The sequence below is a fragment of the Zootoca vivipara genome, chromosome 10, assembly GCF_965207765.1.
Source record: "Zootoca vivipara chromosome 10, rZooViv2.hap1.1, whole genome shotgun sequence".
NCBI lineage: Eukaryota > Metazoa > Chordata > Lepidosauria > Squamata > Lacertidae > Zootoca > Zootoca vivipara.
Window position 1 is genome coordinate 31,352,216 of NC_142593.1, and position 18,254 is coordinate 31,370,469.

Below are 18,254 nucleotides of genomic sequence, written 5' to 3' on the forward strand. Positions count from 1 at the left end.
CATTTTAAGAAGTGACATGAAATAAAATTATGCATGGCATAGAGAAAGTGGACACAGGAAAGTTTTTCTCCCTCTCTCATAACACTAGAACTCATGGACATGAAGCTGAATGTTGGAAGATTCAGGACAGATAAAACAAACATCTGACTTACAGTACTGACACTACTTTACTCATTTAAAAAAAAATGCATACCCTGCTCTTCAGTGCTGTTGCTTCCAAATCATATGACATAAAAAAAACAGATACAGAAAAAATTCCCAAGCCCACTGAGGGTAAAAAGCCCAAGAAAATAGAGCCTGAAGTATCCACCTAGTGCAGTAAAGTCTCTCAGAGCAGGATCTTCCAAAGCCCTTGCAAGTGAAAAGGCCTTCTGCCCTCAAACTCAGAGAATGAGATATAAGAGATACTGAGAGAACAGCCTCTGAAGTTAATCTTAGTGTATGGACGACTTGGTTGATGGGTTTGAGGGCATTCTGATCAAGTTTACAGATGACACCAAATTGGGAGGGGTGGCTAATACCCCAGAGGACAGGATCACACTTCAAAATGACCTTAACAGATTAGACAACTGGGCCAAAGCAAACAAGATGAATTTTAACAGGGAGAAATGTAACGTACTACACTTGGGCAAAAAAAAAAAAAAATGAAAGGCACAAATACAGGATGGGTGACACCTGGCTTGAGAGCAGTACATGTGAAAAGGATCTAGGAGTCTTGGTAGACTACAAACTTGACATGAGTCAACAGTGTGATGCAGCAGCTAAAAAAGCCAATGCAATTCTGGGCTGCATCAATAGGAGTATAGCATCTAGATCAAGGGAAGTAATAGTACCACTGTATTCTGCTATGGTCAGACCTCACCTGGAGTACTGTGTCCAGTTCTGGGCACCACAGTTCAAGAAGGATACTGACAAGCTGGAACGTGTCCAGAGGAGGGCAACCAAAATGGTCAAAGGCCTGGAAACTATGCCTTATGAGGAACGGCTTAGGGAACTAGGCATGTTTAGCCTGGAGAAGAGAAGGTTAAGGGGTGATATGATAGCCATGTTCAAATATACTTAGAGGATTCCATATGGAGGAGGGAGAAAGGTTGTTTTCTGCTGCTCCAGAGAAGCCGACACGGAGCAATGGATTCAAACTACAAGAAAGAAGATTCCACCTAAACATTAGGAAGAACTTCCTGACAGTAAGAGCTGTTTGGCAGTGGAATTTGCTGCAAAGGAGTGTGGTGGAGTCTCCTTCTTTGGAGGTCTTTAAGCAGAGGCTTAACAGCCATCTGTCAGGAATGCTTTGGTGGTGTTTCCTGCTTGGCAGGGGGTTGGACTGGATGGCCCTTGTGGTCTCTTCCAACTCTATGATCCTATGATTCTATCAAATGGCCATGCTTTGCTACAGAGCATCATCATTCCATAAGTATCCATCCCTATACCACAGAAATTTTGATCTGGCAACTTGGCAACTTCAAGCGAGAACCAATCTTTTCACAACAAAGATTATTATTTTTGGAAAAAACAAGCAGAGCTAAGACATGCAGCTAAGACAATTAAAAATGGGGCACACATACCCCAGATGTTGGGCATCAGCTCTCATTGTCCCTGACTGCTGGCTGGGGCTGGTATTCAACAACATCTGGGGGACTCTAGGTTCCTCACCCCATGTTTTAAAAGAAAAGACAATAAGAATAATTTGTAAGCTTCAGTCTTTTCACTGTGAGTGTGAGAGCATTATTTCTGCAAAATTTAAACCCTACTACTTTATTCAAAGCAGTGAAACAGGTACTTGAGGCACTGTGAAAGGTTTCCTAAGATTAAACATGCCTAAATGTTCTTGCTGAAGTAATGGAAAGAAAACTGCTGTTTGGGAAAGAACAAAACATTGCTTGTTTAAATGGCACAGTGTCACCTGTTTTTAAAACTTCTTTTTGTTAGCTGGAGTTCCATTTCAAATATTGGTGACTTTGCTACCCTGCTTAGATTCCATGCTTATTCACAAAAGGGTAGCCTACAGTTATAGCCTGAAAGGTATGGAACCACTTCTTAGTTTGTTATGTTTCATGTGACTAATGGTTTCAGATGCTTTCCATAAAAACATGGGTAGCCAGAAAAGAGTTAACCCAGCTTTCTGCATAAGTAATAATACAGACCTTATCCTCCCATTTTAATTCATTCACTCAAGTTGGAAGAAGAAAACATGAGGCAATGGAAGTATTCAATAATACAGGTCATCTGCTTAGCAGAATGCCAAATTCAGCAGCAACTAGAAGAAATGCAGTGTCATAACAGCATGCCAAAAATTAAATGTGGATAATCCTGTGACATTTTTGTCTGGTTTTGTGCTTAGATATTCTGGAAACCTTGCTACATTTAGATACCAGGGATCTCTAAATTCTCACATCTATAACGTGACATGGTCTGCAGCCATGGCAGAACCCGCAGCTACCCACTTTCTTAATTTGCCAAGGGGCATTTAACAAAAGAGAGAGAGAGAGAGAGAGATTAGTATCACAGATGGATTGATAGAAGAAATAAGAGTATTTACTTTGAACTGCCTTCACTAACTGGCTGAGACAGATTCAAAATATTGATAACACAGGTATTTTAATAACATGATTTGATGTTGCATTTTTTTCTTTGCCAGTACCCCAGCAGGGAGCTTCAAGTGCTTTAGAAGCCACCTGAGTCATACAGCTGATGTTTCAACATCTGCTATGTATTTCATTGTTTGATTGGCATAAATTGTAATGAATAAACATTTTTCTTTCTTTAAATTAGAAATTGCACTAGCAGACCAAGGGGACTGCCATAGGTTTCCTGTCTCTCCAGACCTTGCCAAATTGTATATGGGACAATCTGATGATCACTGTAAGTGCAACTCTACTTACCTTTCATTTGGTAAAACAGTTAAAGAGGCAGATCTAAATCTGATTGAGTACTACATCAGTAATGCATTTGCCTCATTTACCCTGTGAACTGTAGTCTAACACCCATACCCAGCATAGAAAGCATAAGAAAAATGGGGAAAGGGGTTTATAAAATTAAAAACGGTAAGTTTTTTTCTTTTTTAAATTACCTGGATTAAATTAAAATTTGAATTTCTTAAAACATGGTGAATCCTAGCCTCTAAAAATTGGATTATATCTATCTAAAGATGCCTTCCCACTTGTGGAAAGCCTCCATGGCTCATGGAAAGGCTGGTTCCAACCCATCATACTGTATTGCTTCACTCAGTGAAGTGTGAATTTTGGATGGCTGTGTTTCGGCTTGCATATTATTTCAGAAAGTGCAAATTAGGTAACTTCACCTTTAATGTGAAATTAATTATCCCCCCCCCCAAAATAAATTTCCTTAAGTGAGTGACTAGCTAATGGGTATATGATTTATTACCACCACTGCCACAAATTATTATACAGGTTTCTACGTGAATCAAATATTTTATTTCCAGGCCTTTTTGCTTAACAGCTTGCAAACAAAACCTACTCTTCAAGAAGGGTGACACTTACTCCTTCAAAAGGAATACATTTCCTTTTTCTTAAAAAAAAATATTTTTATTAATTTTCCAATTAAAACCAATTATATCACATTCAATATTTCAAATTATACACATATATATATCAATCAAACCGAATGTTATGCCAAATCATCTAAAGAATTTTTTATTTGGGTTCCCATGCTTCAAGAAATTGGGAATTCCTCGCAACTGTCCACTGCCGTCTTTTTTCTAAAGTTCAAATCGTCCTCCAAGTTCATAATAATCCAGATCTTCCCCTTACAGTCACATAGATGTTTTCCACTTTCATCCGATTGTTTCCCAGCTGCTGAGATAAATATCAAACAAAGTTTCACAGATGTTCTTTCTCCTGTGTGAGTTAATCAGTCCAGCCTCCCCATAAATCTTCTTAATGGAGCTCCCTGTTGCGTCGAAGCAGTTCGAAGCAGCGCCATTTTAAAAAGCTCAAATCACTTTCGTTTTCTCTCATAGCCATGAAGATTTACGATCATTATAGAATTTACAGCTTTTCCAGGCAGGAGACCCAAACATCAAACCATAGACTCTTGGTAAATTAATGGATCTCCTTGCCCTATAGCTGAACTTAGCTTCAGGTCGCTGCTCCAATTTAAAGTGCGTCACAGCTCATAAATCCTCCGAACGCGTCCAGAACTCCTTCCGTCCGACTAGGGGGGGGCTTTTCTCATCGGCAACTCCACATCTTTAAAAAAATATGCTCAGTAACAACAGTTATAAAGTTCAACTCACACAGTCTTTTGCTTCTCTTTCACTCCAAACAAGCCAGGACATCGCGTCCGGGAAGGTACGAGGCAACAATATGAAGAAAAATAAAATAAAAACTCACTTCCCTTATCGCTCCGTCCCCATCAATCCTTCTTCCAGATGCAGTACAATCTTTGACTCCTCTCCCTCAGCAGCATAAATTTCTCAGCAGTAAGCAGCGCTTCTTCCCCTCCTTCTGAAGTATGTCCATAGATTTAAGCCTAATTATCTTCTTTAACCATGGAAATCCCCGCCATGCAGATTAGCGTCCGGGAGTCCTGGCCCTTGTAAGTGCTCAGCCCAAGCTCCCCCCACTCCAAAAACAGTCGGAGTGGGTCTGGGGGCATCGCGGGCCAGCGGCCCCTCTCCGTAACCCCCGGAGAGGGTAGGGGGTTGCCATTTACTCCCCTAGCAACCGCCAAATTCCTTACGAAGGTCAGAGAGATGGAAAACAGGTCCGCCATTCCTGCAGGCGGAAACCGGAACCGATAAAAAGGATGTGAGGGCGATCTGGCTGCGACATCTGTCACCCCATTGATCGCCAGGGTTGATTCGGCTGATCTGGCTGGCTAGGCGGGTGTCCCCTTCCTCCCTCACCGCTCCATGTGCGTCCCTCCCGAAGCTGCGCGCTCGGTGGAAGAGGACGACCTTCCCAGATAGAAGGAGTGTACCGTTCTTCGGTCAAGGGTATACGATAGCTGCGCTCCCCTGCTAGAACCTCCAAACAAAAGGAATACATTTCCACTGGGATGGCAAATATTTCACAGCTAACACAGCATTCATTTTGGACCTCTGGAACTGGCTCAGATGTAGCTCAGTTTCTTTCATATTAACTCATTCACAGCTCTGTAATTTCACAGCCCATTACCTCTAGTCAATTAAGCAGGTGAACAGCCTTATTGTAACCCTTGTGAGCCTACCTGTGTGAGGAGCAATAACAATGACAGACGTTCTCCAGTTACAGGTAGGTAGCCGTGTTGCTCTGCCGTAGTCGAAACAAAATAAAATAATTCCTTCCAGTTGGTACCATTACTTGCCCCAACAACATCAAACATACCATCTCAGGACTATTTAATTGTTCATCTTCTAACATTGTGTATGCCATCAAATGCCAACAGTGCCCTTCAACTCTCTATATTGGACAAACAGGCCAAACCCTACGCCAAAGGATAAATGGACATAAATCTGACAGGAACCACAAGACAGAGAAACCATTAGGAGAACACTTCAATCTCCCAGGACATTCTATACAAGATCTCAAAGTAGCTGTCTTATTACAAAAGAATTTCAGAAATTTGACATTTCAGACTAGAATTTCAGAAATTTGACATTTCAGACTAGAAAGAGAAATTGCTGAATTGGCGCTGTGGGTTAAACCACAGAGCCTAGGGCGGCAGTTCTAATCCCCACGATGCTGTGAGCTCACGTTGCTCGGTCGCAGCTCCTGCCCACCTAGCAGTTTGAAAGCACGTCAAAGTGCAAGTAGATAAATAGGTACCGCTACAGCAGGAAGGTAAACAGCGTTTCCGTGTGCTGCTCTGGTTCGCCAGAAGCGGCTTTGTCATGCTGGCCACATGACCTGGAAGCTGTACATCGGCTCCCTCGGCCAATAACACAAGATAAGCGCCACAACCCCAGAGTCGGTCACAACTGGACCTAATGGTCAGGGGTCCCTTTACCTTTACCAAACTTAAAACCATGGAAAGACCGGATCTGAATAGAGACATTGGAGTCTTATCTCATTATACAGTACATGATAAAGCTATTTTTAGCCATCTCACCCCTTGCTTTTTCCTGTAAGACCAACTGCAGTCGTTAACAGTTGTCAACAGGTTTACCACATCTATCAGCCAATCACCCATGCCCACCATCCTTCTGAGTAATACCCCTCCCCACCCTCTCACTATATATAAGGGTCTGGTGACTTCTGTTTCAGAGTATCTGAAGAAGTGTGCATGCACACGAAAGCTCATACCAACGACAAACTTAGACTTTCTCCAGAGAGAAATATACTCACATTCATATGGGCCTGACCTGTTTGCCAGAGAATAAAACACACTGGCCCAAAGGAAGCCTTTTTTTTAATGATCGGATCCAAATTCAGTATTTCAGAGAACTCTAGTCTGAATATTTCTGCACCATTCAGTCTTTGCTGCCGTATACTGTTTACGGCCCATTAAAGAACCATGAGATACTTACACCTGTGAGATTACTTTATATACATTAGATTGACAGAATCATTTACTTATGAATGGTTTAGCAGCCTTTTAATACATTTTGAAATTAGAAACTGTGCCAGTTTATACAAACAGAAACTTTGAACCTTATTTTTAAACATCAATAGAATATCTCTGTTACACTCAAGTGGCTTTCTAATAAAGTATGGCCAATGTGTTACATGTGCCTTTCCGAATGGTATCCTTGACTTAGAAAATTGTGAGCAACCAAAATGGCCACACTGATGTGTGTTGTAGTCCCAAACGTGTTTGTCAGAGAATACAACACAGAGGTCAAAGAAGCTTAACCTACACTCCTCCTGGATGGGGAAAAATACATTTGTTTTATTGTATTTTTAATATTTTGTTGGAAGCCCCCTAGAGTGGCTAGGGAAACACAGCTAGATAGGCAGGATATAAATAATTTATTATTATTATTATTATTATTATTATTATTATTATTATTATTATTACAACTACTACTTAAAGATCTACTTTTTTCATTTTCCTTGCTTTAATGAATTTCACTAAAGAGATCTGAAGGAGTGTGCATGCACACAAAAGCTCATACCAATGACAAACTTAGTCTCTAAGGTGCTACTGGAAGGAATTTTTTTAATATTGTTTCAACTAAAGAGATCAGTTTGCTTGATGTTCTTTGAGTGTTCTGGCAATCAACAGATTTTTTTCCCTTACTACATTAGGCTGCTTAACCAGGCATTGGCACAGAAACTACCTTGGCCACCCTTTGTTGTGAAAGAGATGGGGGAAGTGTGACCCTGGTTCTTGATCTTTCAGTCGCTTGATACCAAGGAGCATGGTATCCTCCTGGAGCGGCTGTCTGAACTGGGACTGGGATTCCACCTAGTCATCCACTCTCTGCTATGCAAATTCCTCTGAGAGGCTGTTCACAAGATAGGGATGTGGTGGAGGGCGGGGTACGGCCATGGTCACTTGGGATGGGGGAGAAGAAGGCAACAATGTTGTCGATCTCTTTCTGTTTAGCTCTGGCATATTTTAACACCTCTGCCAAAAACATTATTTTGGAATTTGCGGCTTTGTTGAGTACCAAACTAATTTATTATTTTTCTTTGTACCAGTTTCTCAATAGAACCTTTACAATAAATCATTTTCTAAATCAGAGTTCCATTTTACATAATTGAAAATAGTTAGCTGCTGTATTGCTGGTGGCAATGCAATTTACCAGAAAAATAAATTCTGTCCAATGCATTTAGTACTTCCACAGTGTGATCAAAGGTTTGCGGTATGAAAATTATCTGATGCTATTGACGTGAAACATAATGAGTATCCGAGAGCCATCACATCATATTTAATACAAACGACATGAAAGGTTTACCCAAGGCTCATGTCCTCTAGCTGGTTGCTATAATTGAAAGCATGCTATGCTGCACATTAAACAGAAAAACCCAAATTACACAGTGACAAGAGAACACTTCGAGTTAGGTGAAGCCAGAGAGAGAGAAATGACAATACAGGTCTAGCTCTGTGGCCTCACACTATAGGGAGGAATTAAAACCATAAATGGAAGATCACCCCCTCCCCATTTACAATACGTTCCTACTATATGGAAGCTTTACAGTGCAATTCTTTATGTATATTTCTTTGTATGTCAGTGATGGCTGGTTCCCATTGGGACTGGTAGGGCAGAGGTCAGGGAAGCCAACCATAGAGCCAATGTCAGAGCCAATTACAGGCAGAGCCAACTAATTCCAGTTTTGTCTCTGCTGAGCTTCACAAGTGTCCAACACCAAGAAGGAGGAAGTACCACCCCCTAGACTGGCTCTAAGTAAGAAGGTGGGGTTGGCTAGAGGCAGAAGAAGGCAGGTGGAGCAGTACCGCATTTGCCATAATGGACCACCCTCCACTGTTGTATATCTATTTAATTTTGAATTTACTTCCAATGCGTTCAATGTAAACATGTTTACTCAGAAGTAAGACCCACTGTGCTCAGTGGAACTTACTCCCTAGGAAGCTTACTTAAGACTGCAGCCTTAGTCTGATATTTTCCCATGATGTCTATCTTCACCACGAGGGCTGAACAGAGGAACATGACAATGTAGGCTCCTGGTCAACCTGCCTCTGAAGCATTAACCTACCAAAGTATATCATTGAAAGCACCAATAGTGCCTTGTGTTATCCTGTTGTAAGCCAGAAAATAGCTTTTCTCCTGAGTTTTGGCCAATAAAACTCAGAAAGTTAGGAGTTATTTATGATTCACATATTAGCTGTACTGTATTGTGCCCCAATTTTTTTGGGGGGGGGAGCACCAGCTTGCAAAATCATCAGTTTCATAAAGGAACAGGCTACCATAACTTCTCTATTAGAAGCACACTCAAGGATTTACAGGGGTACACATTATCACATTAATTGTGGCGCCCTTTGGGCTACTGCCACACAAGGGTACAACCTTTTCAAATATTCAGCATTTAGAATATGCGGGTACAGAAGTGTCTCCAAAGCAGAAGACAAATCTTTGACACACAGGCAGTCATTGAGGTCATTACCTGCAGAACCGGGCAGACATCATCAGCCAGGAATGCCATTCCTCCTTTCAGTATCAGGAAGAAAAACCAGTGGGATGTTCTTCTGCGCTGCTGTGTTGGCATTGAACTGTCTGTAGTGGAAGAGGCTTTTAGAGTCCAGTTTTCCAGAGTATTTGATAGCTTCGGTGAAGAGCTTTGCCACCTTAAAACCTTGGCATTGGAGCTGTTCTGCTTCATAGAGGAATTTGGGGCGGAAAGAATGCAGAAGGTGCTTGGGTGGTTGGTATTTATACACTTGGGGGGCGGGATAAAAAGCATCCCACAGCTGGATTACACAATCTTCCTTGGGTGTCATCAGAATGCTTTAGGGATTTGTACCTTATGCTTTATTCTTACCTCCACTTTGGCCTCAAGAGTCTTTCCCACACTGAGGGGTCCACTTTTCTCTTCTCCTTTGGCAGAGGGAATATCCGGCAGGTTGGGGAACCTGGAATTGGCTATCTGCCGTCTTGCTTCTTCCTTCTCCTTTTTAATCAGCAGGGGCCTGGATACATGCAGTCCAGCTGCAAAGTAGGGACCCGACATCTGCACGATTTCCATTGCATAATCTCCCCTGAAGCCCCCCAATACACAAAAGTTGTGTGTTCCCAGTGATGGCAAACAAATGTGACCTGCAGAGCCGACTACAAAGACCATTTGCATCCCTGGGTGAAGCTAATGCACACCTGTAGGGATAATACAACACATGGGCTACCATAACTTCTCTATTAGAAGCACACTCAAAGATTTACAGGGGTACACATTATCACATTTATTGTGGCCCTTTAGGTCACTGCCACACAAAGGTAGAGAACCTTTTCAAATATTCAGCATTTAGAATATGCGGGTACAGAAGTGTCTCCAAAGCAGAAGACAACTCTTTGACACACAGGCATTCATTGAGGTCATTACCTACAGAACTGGGCAGACGTCATCAGTCGGGAATGCCATCCTCCTTTCAGTATCAGGAAGAAAAACCAGTGGGATGTTCTTCTATGCTGCCATGTTGGCATTGAAATGTCGTTTCCCCCGGAACTTGAGTACTCTGCCTGCTCCAGCCAGTTTATTGCCCAGCGTTGACACTCCTATGACTAGAACTAATTCTGTGAAGGATATATACAGAAGCAGTTCCTGTGTATCCTTCAGTGCGCTGTGCCTGGTAGCTCTGCCTGTGACCCCATGACCAATGCCTCATTAGAAAATGAGTGCTTTGGTTTGCTAGGCAGAAATGCCCCTGCAGGGTTGAACTAATGTGCTGTGATGTACACCAGAGGAACTCACCATAATGAAAACAGTTACTGCAATACTTACATTTTATTTGTAAGGACAAAGGAAGCAAGTCAGACTCACCAAAACATAGATTCAGAAATACAATAAAGCACATATTTTCCTCATATAAATTAGAACTGATTTAGAGAGGCAGTCAGCTAAGAAAAATGTATTCAGTTTCCCCCACATTTCACCATTCTTATTCATGTAAGCAGTTCCATTAAAAAAGGAGCCCTGAATGCTTCAGAAGCAGAAAATGGGTATATACTGAATGCAATTGTGCTAGGGGGCTTTACTTAGGATTACTTCTGTCATGGGATCGAGGAGAACAATGCATATTCTTCCTTGTTGCATCTATTACTTACTTCCATTATTACAAGCTGCAGAAATGGATAATGGTAGGGGAGAGATAGCCAATGTTTGCAGGACATACGGACAGTTCTACCTACACACAAACAGCAACAACTTTTCTCTCTGTAATTGTACATCAGAAGGTTAGTGTGAAATGGGCTGTATGTAGAGTTCTGTGAACTACTTTGCCTATATCCAGATACCAAATATATTCTCACTAACAGTTCACCCTTGTAATTGTAAACCAATGGCCAAGGAGAGATTTTGTCTATTCCCTGCAAGAAACTGCATTTGTGAACTGATCCTTTCACTGTCCATGGTAGTCACCATTCAAAACTTCTTTTATTTACATACAAAATAAATGGGTACTATATTGTGTGTCAAGGATCAGGTTAGCTGCTGTGAAGGTTAGGAAACTGCTGAAAAGAAACGGAAAACCCTTCCTCCATATTTTATGGTGGAATCTTCACAGAGCGAATTTGGGAACAAAAGAGTCCTCTTGAAACTGGTTAATTTTGCAGTGCGAATGCTTGCAAATTCAAAGCTGTATTTTCCAATCAATAGCACCATGCATAAACCAGGGAAATGTCTATAATGTACAAATTACCACCCCAGATGTAACATTTACTGGCTTAGCTTGCATTTTTTCATTTTGTGGGACTGAGTTATACCCAGTTACCATACATGACACAGGCGTGGCTGGATAAGTATTTGAGCTGATTTCAGTAAACCTATTTCATTCACCTGCAAGAAATTTGTATGACACTTGAGACCTAAAGCAGAATGACATCCCCACTGAAGTGTGTCTCACCCACAACTTATATTTCTTTAGATGCCTAGTAAAAACCCAACTCTGCCCCCCGCCACCAGGTTTTTAGAGGCTGATGGGTTATTATTTGCCAATTACGTTATTTATGAATATGGTGTCTTGCTTTATTTTTGTAAAACTCCTTGTGACCTTTCTTTGGTGAAGGACAGCATAGAAATCTCTTAATAAAGTAAATAAATAAATACAACAAACCCTTGTTTGCAGTACTGTTTTATGCATTTAGGCAAAGGTTTCCTCCAACAATGGTTACCTGTGTTAAGTTGCAACAGAAGCACACTATGCAGGTTCTAAAATACCCTTTAAATTACAATAACTAAACCTTTCTAAAGTGCAATGACATGCTAACATACAAGTCTGAAAGAAAATAGGGGGTTTTTTTAAGGGGAAAAAAGAGTGACCGTAGTGTAAACTTCATACCCTCGCTGGGCCACGAAAAAGGTTGATGCCTTTTTAAGTGGCATCCAATTTCACAGAGTTAAACCTTTCCAGTAAAATATTGCTTCATGTGAGACAGTAATACCAACGTCTGCATGGCCCTCTGAGAAAGCTGAAATTCAAGATAAGCCAAAGCTGTTGCTACTTGAATCATTGACGGTAGCAAACCACATTTTAAACAAAGGTTGAATTCAGTGTTTAAAAATGTGAGCCACAGGCAATAAATTAGGCAAAAGAAGAGAAATAATCCCAAGGGAATTCATGATGTACTGCAGACTTGCCATGCTTTTAAGGAGGCAGGGGGTTATCAAAAGAAAAGCTGTTTACATCCACACAAGGTTTTGAAGAAAATCCTAGGCAACTTTAGTGAGACATTTCCCAAGGAGATAATATAGACTGCTGAAAGGAGGAGGTACACACAGCACTGCACTTAAATTTCCCTTGAGAACTTCTTGGTAGAGAAGGTCAATGTCACATCCACAAGGAGGGAAAACCCTATTTTTTATCCATCAGGTTTCCTCTAACCATGGAGAGTTTCTGAATCAGCTCCTCCCGTTCCAAGCATAATTAGCAGAAGGTGATGTGGTGGGGGTGAGAGAGAAAGAAGGTTCTTGATACCATCTAGCTGAGTATTGTAGAGACTTACTGGCAGTGACTCCCAAGGTTTCATTAGAGTTGGAAGAGGCCATAAGGGTCATCTAGTTCAACCCCTGGCAAGGAAGGAATCTTTTGCTCCACATCGGGCTTGAACCCATGATCTGAAATTAAGAGTCTCATGCTCTACCGTCTGAGCCTAGACAGAGATCTCTCCTGGCAATACTTGGAGATGCTGGGGACTGAAACTGGGATCTTCCACATGCAAAGCAGATACTGTGCTGTTTGCATCTCCCTAAATATAACACTCACTAGGTGAGACCACCGCACTGGCTGTGCCTGCTGAGAATTCTATAGGCTCCCCTTGACACAAGCAAAGACGACTGGTCAAAAAGGCAAGAAAGGGAAAGAAGACCTGCTAACTGATTCTCCCCTCTGCCCTTATTTGTTTTCACTTCTTAGAGGCCAGTTTCCCCTAAAAATCAAGGGGAAATGGTAAGGCAAGACAAAAGACAAGAACATAAAGAATGGATCAGTCAGCAGTTACTTCAGGCATCCCCAAACTGCGGCCCTCCAGATGTTTTGGCCTACAATTCCCATGATCCCTAGCTAACAGGAACAATGGTCGGGGAAGATGGGAATTGTAGTCCAAAACATCTGGAGGGCCGAAGTTTGGGGGTGCCTGAGTTACTTCTTCACTGCATATTTGATTGAGCTTTCTTTCCCTGTTGGTGGGGGAATCTTCCAAATTCTCACATGCAGAGTTAGGTTGTTTTCATGTGATAAGATCAATGCCTACTTGGGCATTATATTTGTATAATATTCTAAAACTGTTTTCATTTTAAGACTTCTTTAACAAATTTATTCATCCTCCCAACTACAGAGCAATGTCAACTCTTAATGTTCAGTTTTGCAGATGGGCGAATTGATGCAGAAAGCAGCTTACCCAGGGCCACCCAATGAGTCTGGACCTGAGCTAGGGGATTTGAACCGAGATTTCCCAGGTCCAAGTCTAGCAAACGATTCATTGGACCCCACTGCCTCTCAGATCCAGATGCGGTTATGAGTCATGACCCTGTAAACAGGCCGAAAGCTCTTTGCTGTAGATAGGATAAATTAATCATGTGTATTTACTAGCACTGAAAATAAGTCAAATTCTTTGACTGAGCATTCAAAATTCAATCCCACTCCATTCTAAGGCTCCTATTTTATTAATAAAGAGGTATAGCTAGGGCTATGATCACAAAAAGCTTCACTGCTTTCACGCTCCTTCAAGACTATTTTAGCCTATTGCTAGGTAGTCTGCCTCCAGTATTATGGCCTTCCTTTTATACTGAAAGAAATAATTTGATATCACTTGATATGTCTGAACTATTTCTGGGCCATATGTGCATGATGATGCAATGAAATTCCAAGCTACTGCTATACTATTATAAATTCTGTCATAAGACAGTCACCAATGACACTAACTTAAATGTGGAGTAAATAGTGAAACAAAACAGATGTACATGGAAAGTAGCTGCTTACTCAAACAAAGCTTTTTGCAACAATCCATAGCAATCTTTATTGGGAAGTGGCACCTCTAATACAAATAGTAAAATTAAATCCCAACTAATCTTAGGAAACTGTCTCCTGTTGATCTGTTCCGGCTTTTTCATAGACAATTTATTATTTGCAGAATTCTGCAAATTATAGTAGAATATCATTTTCAGAATTGATTTGCTACAGATTCTGAAGGATTGGTTTTCAATACTAGTGTCAGCCCTCTCAAGAATCTCTGATATACACACTGCTTCTGTTCCCCAGAGATCATTTGGAAATGCTTTCATAAGACAGCAGGGATATTAACATAACCATCTTCCAAGACAGCACCCTAAGGCAATAATCTTATGCCCCATTAGGCTGCTTGAATCCCAGTAACTTCAATGGGCTTAAGTAGCCTGACTGCAAAGGGGATTTCAGCCAAGCAACTTACTTAACTGCTTCTACTACCGGTATAAGCATAGTGAAATCTCTTCATGCGGTATGCGCTGCTTTGTTTGAACTGCAGGTTATTAAGAACTTTGAACCAAGTACGTGCTATTAAGTAAATAATATTACAACTTTTTGTTTATTTTCTCTTATTTTGGAGGACACTACTGTTTCCTCATTGATTTCTTTGTGCCATTAAAAAGGACAATTACTAGAGCCAGGCCTATGTACAGTACAGTACAGTATGACAGGAAAGTAAATTACATGGGAAAGAAAGCCACAAGGGAAAGAATACCACAAGATACAGGAACTACAAATATAAATTGGGGGGAAAGGAAGCATGATTAAAAAAAAATCCCCATGAAAAATATTAAATTACCTCAAAACACCTGAGATCCATTATCTGGCTACTAGTCATGCTGGCTAGGTTCTACCTCCTCTGTCAGAGGAGGCACCTATGAATACCAGTTGCTGGAAACCACAGGTAGAAAGAGTCTTGCTTGTGGGCATCTTGCATGTTGGCCACTTTGAGACCAGGGTGCTGGCCTGATCTATTTTATGCAGATATCTATTTTTACATAGATATTACTACTTTAACACAAAAAATTAATACTGTTTTTATGGCTTGTCCTAGTAATTGGATTTCAGTCTAAATCAGTGGTTTCCAGTCTTTTTTTGGCCTTCCTCACCTAAGTATCTCTAAATAAGAATATAATAATAAGAATATAATTCTTATTATTCAAAAAGTGAACTACCAGTATATTCCGGCGTATAAGACGACTGGGCGTATAAGACGACCCTCAACAGTTCCAGAGTTTGGGATATTATCGCCATATAAGAAATACGACCCCGCGTATAAGACAACCCCAAACTTTTGAGAAGATTTTCCTGGGTTAAAAAGTAGTCTTATATGCAGGAATATACAGTATTCATGTGGAGGATGCCTAAAAGGGCATTAACTGTTAAAAACTCATTCTTGAATTGCCCCCCTTAAAAATCAAATCCCCCGCCCCCGTGGGGCATGTGCCCCATGTTGGGAACCACAGGTGTAAATTATCCTTAACAGTATATGTTATCCTTAAAGTTGCGTGTTTGCCCCATTGAATACTCTGGAATTTACTTTGGTGCAAACATGCATAGATTTGTAGCACCGTCTAAATCTAAATTCAATATGCTACAAACGGTACCTTTGGCAATTGATATAAATACTAAACCATTTTTACCTTTTCTTTGCTGCCGTTTGGGACTCGTATAGCGCCACTTTTGGTTCTGCCCTTGGAACATTTCGGGCCCGCTGCCTTCTCTTTCTGCTTGGTGCAACATCAATAATATCTGGGCTACCAAGTAATGAGTCTCTTCTGGGTTTAGCTACTAAAGAGAGAAGAGGCAGAAAATGACAAAATAGATTATCATTTATGGAATGTTATATGACTGTTTTACAAGTTATACTGCTCAGCACATAATTTTTCAGGCAAAACATAAATACATTCCATACACCCCAAACATAGCAGGTGCCACTAATAATAGCATTTGTGTTTCATACCTATTAATAAATACCCACATTCTGCTAAATCTCCCAAATACAGCTAATGGAATCCAAGTGAATCTGGTTTTACAACGATTCTAGCCATAGCATTTCTGTTTGGTAATTGGAGAATTTGGAAAGATTTTAGATTTTTGAAATAATAAAACAATGCATTAATCAGTTAATGGTAGCTCTATTCACTTGCTTAAACATCTTGGTTGGATCTACTGTTTCTTACAGCAATTTATTTCAGAAAGCACAGGCTGAAACTTGAACAGATCAAAGTTTGCAAGAGAAGAAGACAGGAAATTCATTCTCCAGATTTGGCGGTCTTGTTTTGCAAAGCAGCTGCATAGTGCATAATGTCATTTTTATTCCTCCCTAGGTGAAAATCTTAGAGCAGGTTTGCTTTTTTCTCCATCACTGTTTCATGAATTGGACCATTGGATGGGTCCAGTATTTACACAGTACTAATAACACAAAACTTTTAAAAGCAGATTGTGTAGTTGCATTCCTACACAGGCCATACTAATCACAAGTAAAAATAAATACAAGGGTATTGCCTCAGATTTTGTTGCTGCTGCTGCTGTGTTTTTCTTATAAAATTTAGGTTGAATGTATTGGGATTCCTATACATTACACACAAAATGAATGGTATACCGTAGCTGGTTTGGACATCCAAAGAGATTACAAAAATTACTCAAATATCTGCTTTTGGTGGTGCAGGGCATTAAGAATATGACTTTATCAAAACGTCTAGAAGCTTGACTATCAAAGACTTTGCAAATCAGTGATTATATAGATATGGCTATATTCCTAAACTCATCAACAGTGGTTTAGATGCAATTAGCCCTTTCTTGTTTGGGCTAGGAGCAGGGCTTCTCTCATTTTCTTGAATGCCCACCACAATTATAGGTCCTTCATGTTTTGCACATGATTCTAGATTTACAGAAGTGGGTGAATGGAAACGGGGTGGGGTGGGGTGGACTCCTGTTGTGTGTGTATGTGCAGAATGTTATCCATGGTTCTTTGGATCAAAGCCTATATTTCCTATTCCAAAAAGGTTTGCTTTACTTAGATAGACTCTGCTATAATGTTACATAGAACTTGTTAGGCAGCCAAGCTACAATTCCATTCACAATATCTTCCCAAAGATCTTAATTAATTCAGAGAAGTGCTTGCTATTAAGAAAGATTTGCTAACTAAAAAGATGCATTACTTTTTATAGCTAATAATAAACTTTATTTAATACCTCTTCAAATGAACAATGCAACTTCAAGAGGCGGGGGGGGGGGGTTGAAGTCAAGGTTATATGCGGTTAAAACCAGAACAAATGCTTCAAGTTGAGAATTCACTGCCTCTCAAAAGTGAATGCACGATTCCACTAAATGTTTTCCTTTTGGAAAACCGCCATTAGAAAATCTGCAATGGCTTTGCTTTTATATATATTGTCAGGTCTGCAGTAAAGAGGAGGGAGAATTTTCCTGTATGGAGAGAGATCCCAGAATCCACTAGGATAATATGATAATTTATCACGGAGTGTTTATTTGTGTCATGATTACCTGAGATAACTGGCTCTAGTACAACTGGATGGTTTATGTTGCAGCAGCCAGTAAGTTGCTCATGCCACTGCAATTTAGAGTATATCTTCCAAACCACTTCAGCAGTACTAAATTCTGATGGGGGGAAGCAGTTGGGTGAGGAGGGAGGAGGCCAACAATGGCAGATAATGAAGCATGGCCAGTTGCCATGAAGAAAGCCAATGAAAGACCATTTACAGAACTGCGCCAAAGCTTAAACGCACCAACAACAAGCATTTGCAATAGTGTTTTGGGCTTTTCAAAACACTTCACATACACTATTTCAGCAACTTTGACAAGGTAGGTCATTATTATTCCTATCCCTATAGCGCAGGTGGAGAGGTCAAAATACAGTGGTTTGCCTAAGACCACCTAATGAGTACAAGGCAGATGAGTTAGATACCTTTTGCACAGGTGTGTGTGTGTGTGTGTGTGTGTGTGTGTGTGAGAGAGAGAGAGAGAGAGAGAGAGAGAGAGAGAGAGAGAGAGAGAGATCATAGAAAGTGCTGCAGAATCCTGGTCTGGGTGTACTCTTAGGCACAGTTCTGTGCTTGGAAGGTAAATGGTGACATTCTACTTGCTGAATAATCTACTTCACATGCTAAGTTGCACCCAGCAGAGTGGCCATCTGTCTTACTTTTCAGAGGAAAGTCCTCTATTTGACAGGCTGT

The 18,254-nt window shown here is 40.7% G+C and overlaps 1 protein-coding gene across 15 annotated transcripts in view; it reads right to left on the reverse strand.

Annotated features, from left to right (window-relative positions):
• The window catches only part of XRCC4 (X-ray repair cross complementing 4), a 113,173-nt gene that overhangs the window by 34,138 nt on the left and 60,781 nt on the right, over positions 1-18,254 (reverse strand). For 5 of the 15 annotated variants that reach the window (XR_015946186.1, XR_015946184.1, XR_015946188.1 and 2 more), the window contains 2 exons: positions 15,702-15,849; positions 9,387-9,715 (listed from right to left, as the gene is read on the reverse strand). Coding sequence is in view for 7 of the 15 variants with exons in the window: in XM_088653023.1 (XP_088509149.1) it covers positions 15,702-15,849 (148 nt within the window). In the remaining 8 variants the exon portion in view is untranslated. Of the gene's footprint in view, positions 1-9,011; positions 9,122-9,386; positions 9,716-15,701; positions 15,850-18,254 lie in introns of all 15 variants that reach the window. The other 10 variants (XM_088653023.1, XM_088653026.1, XM_088653025.1 and 7 more) reach the window with 4 other exon arrangements.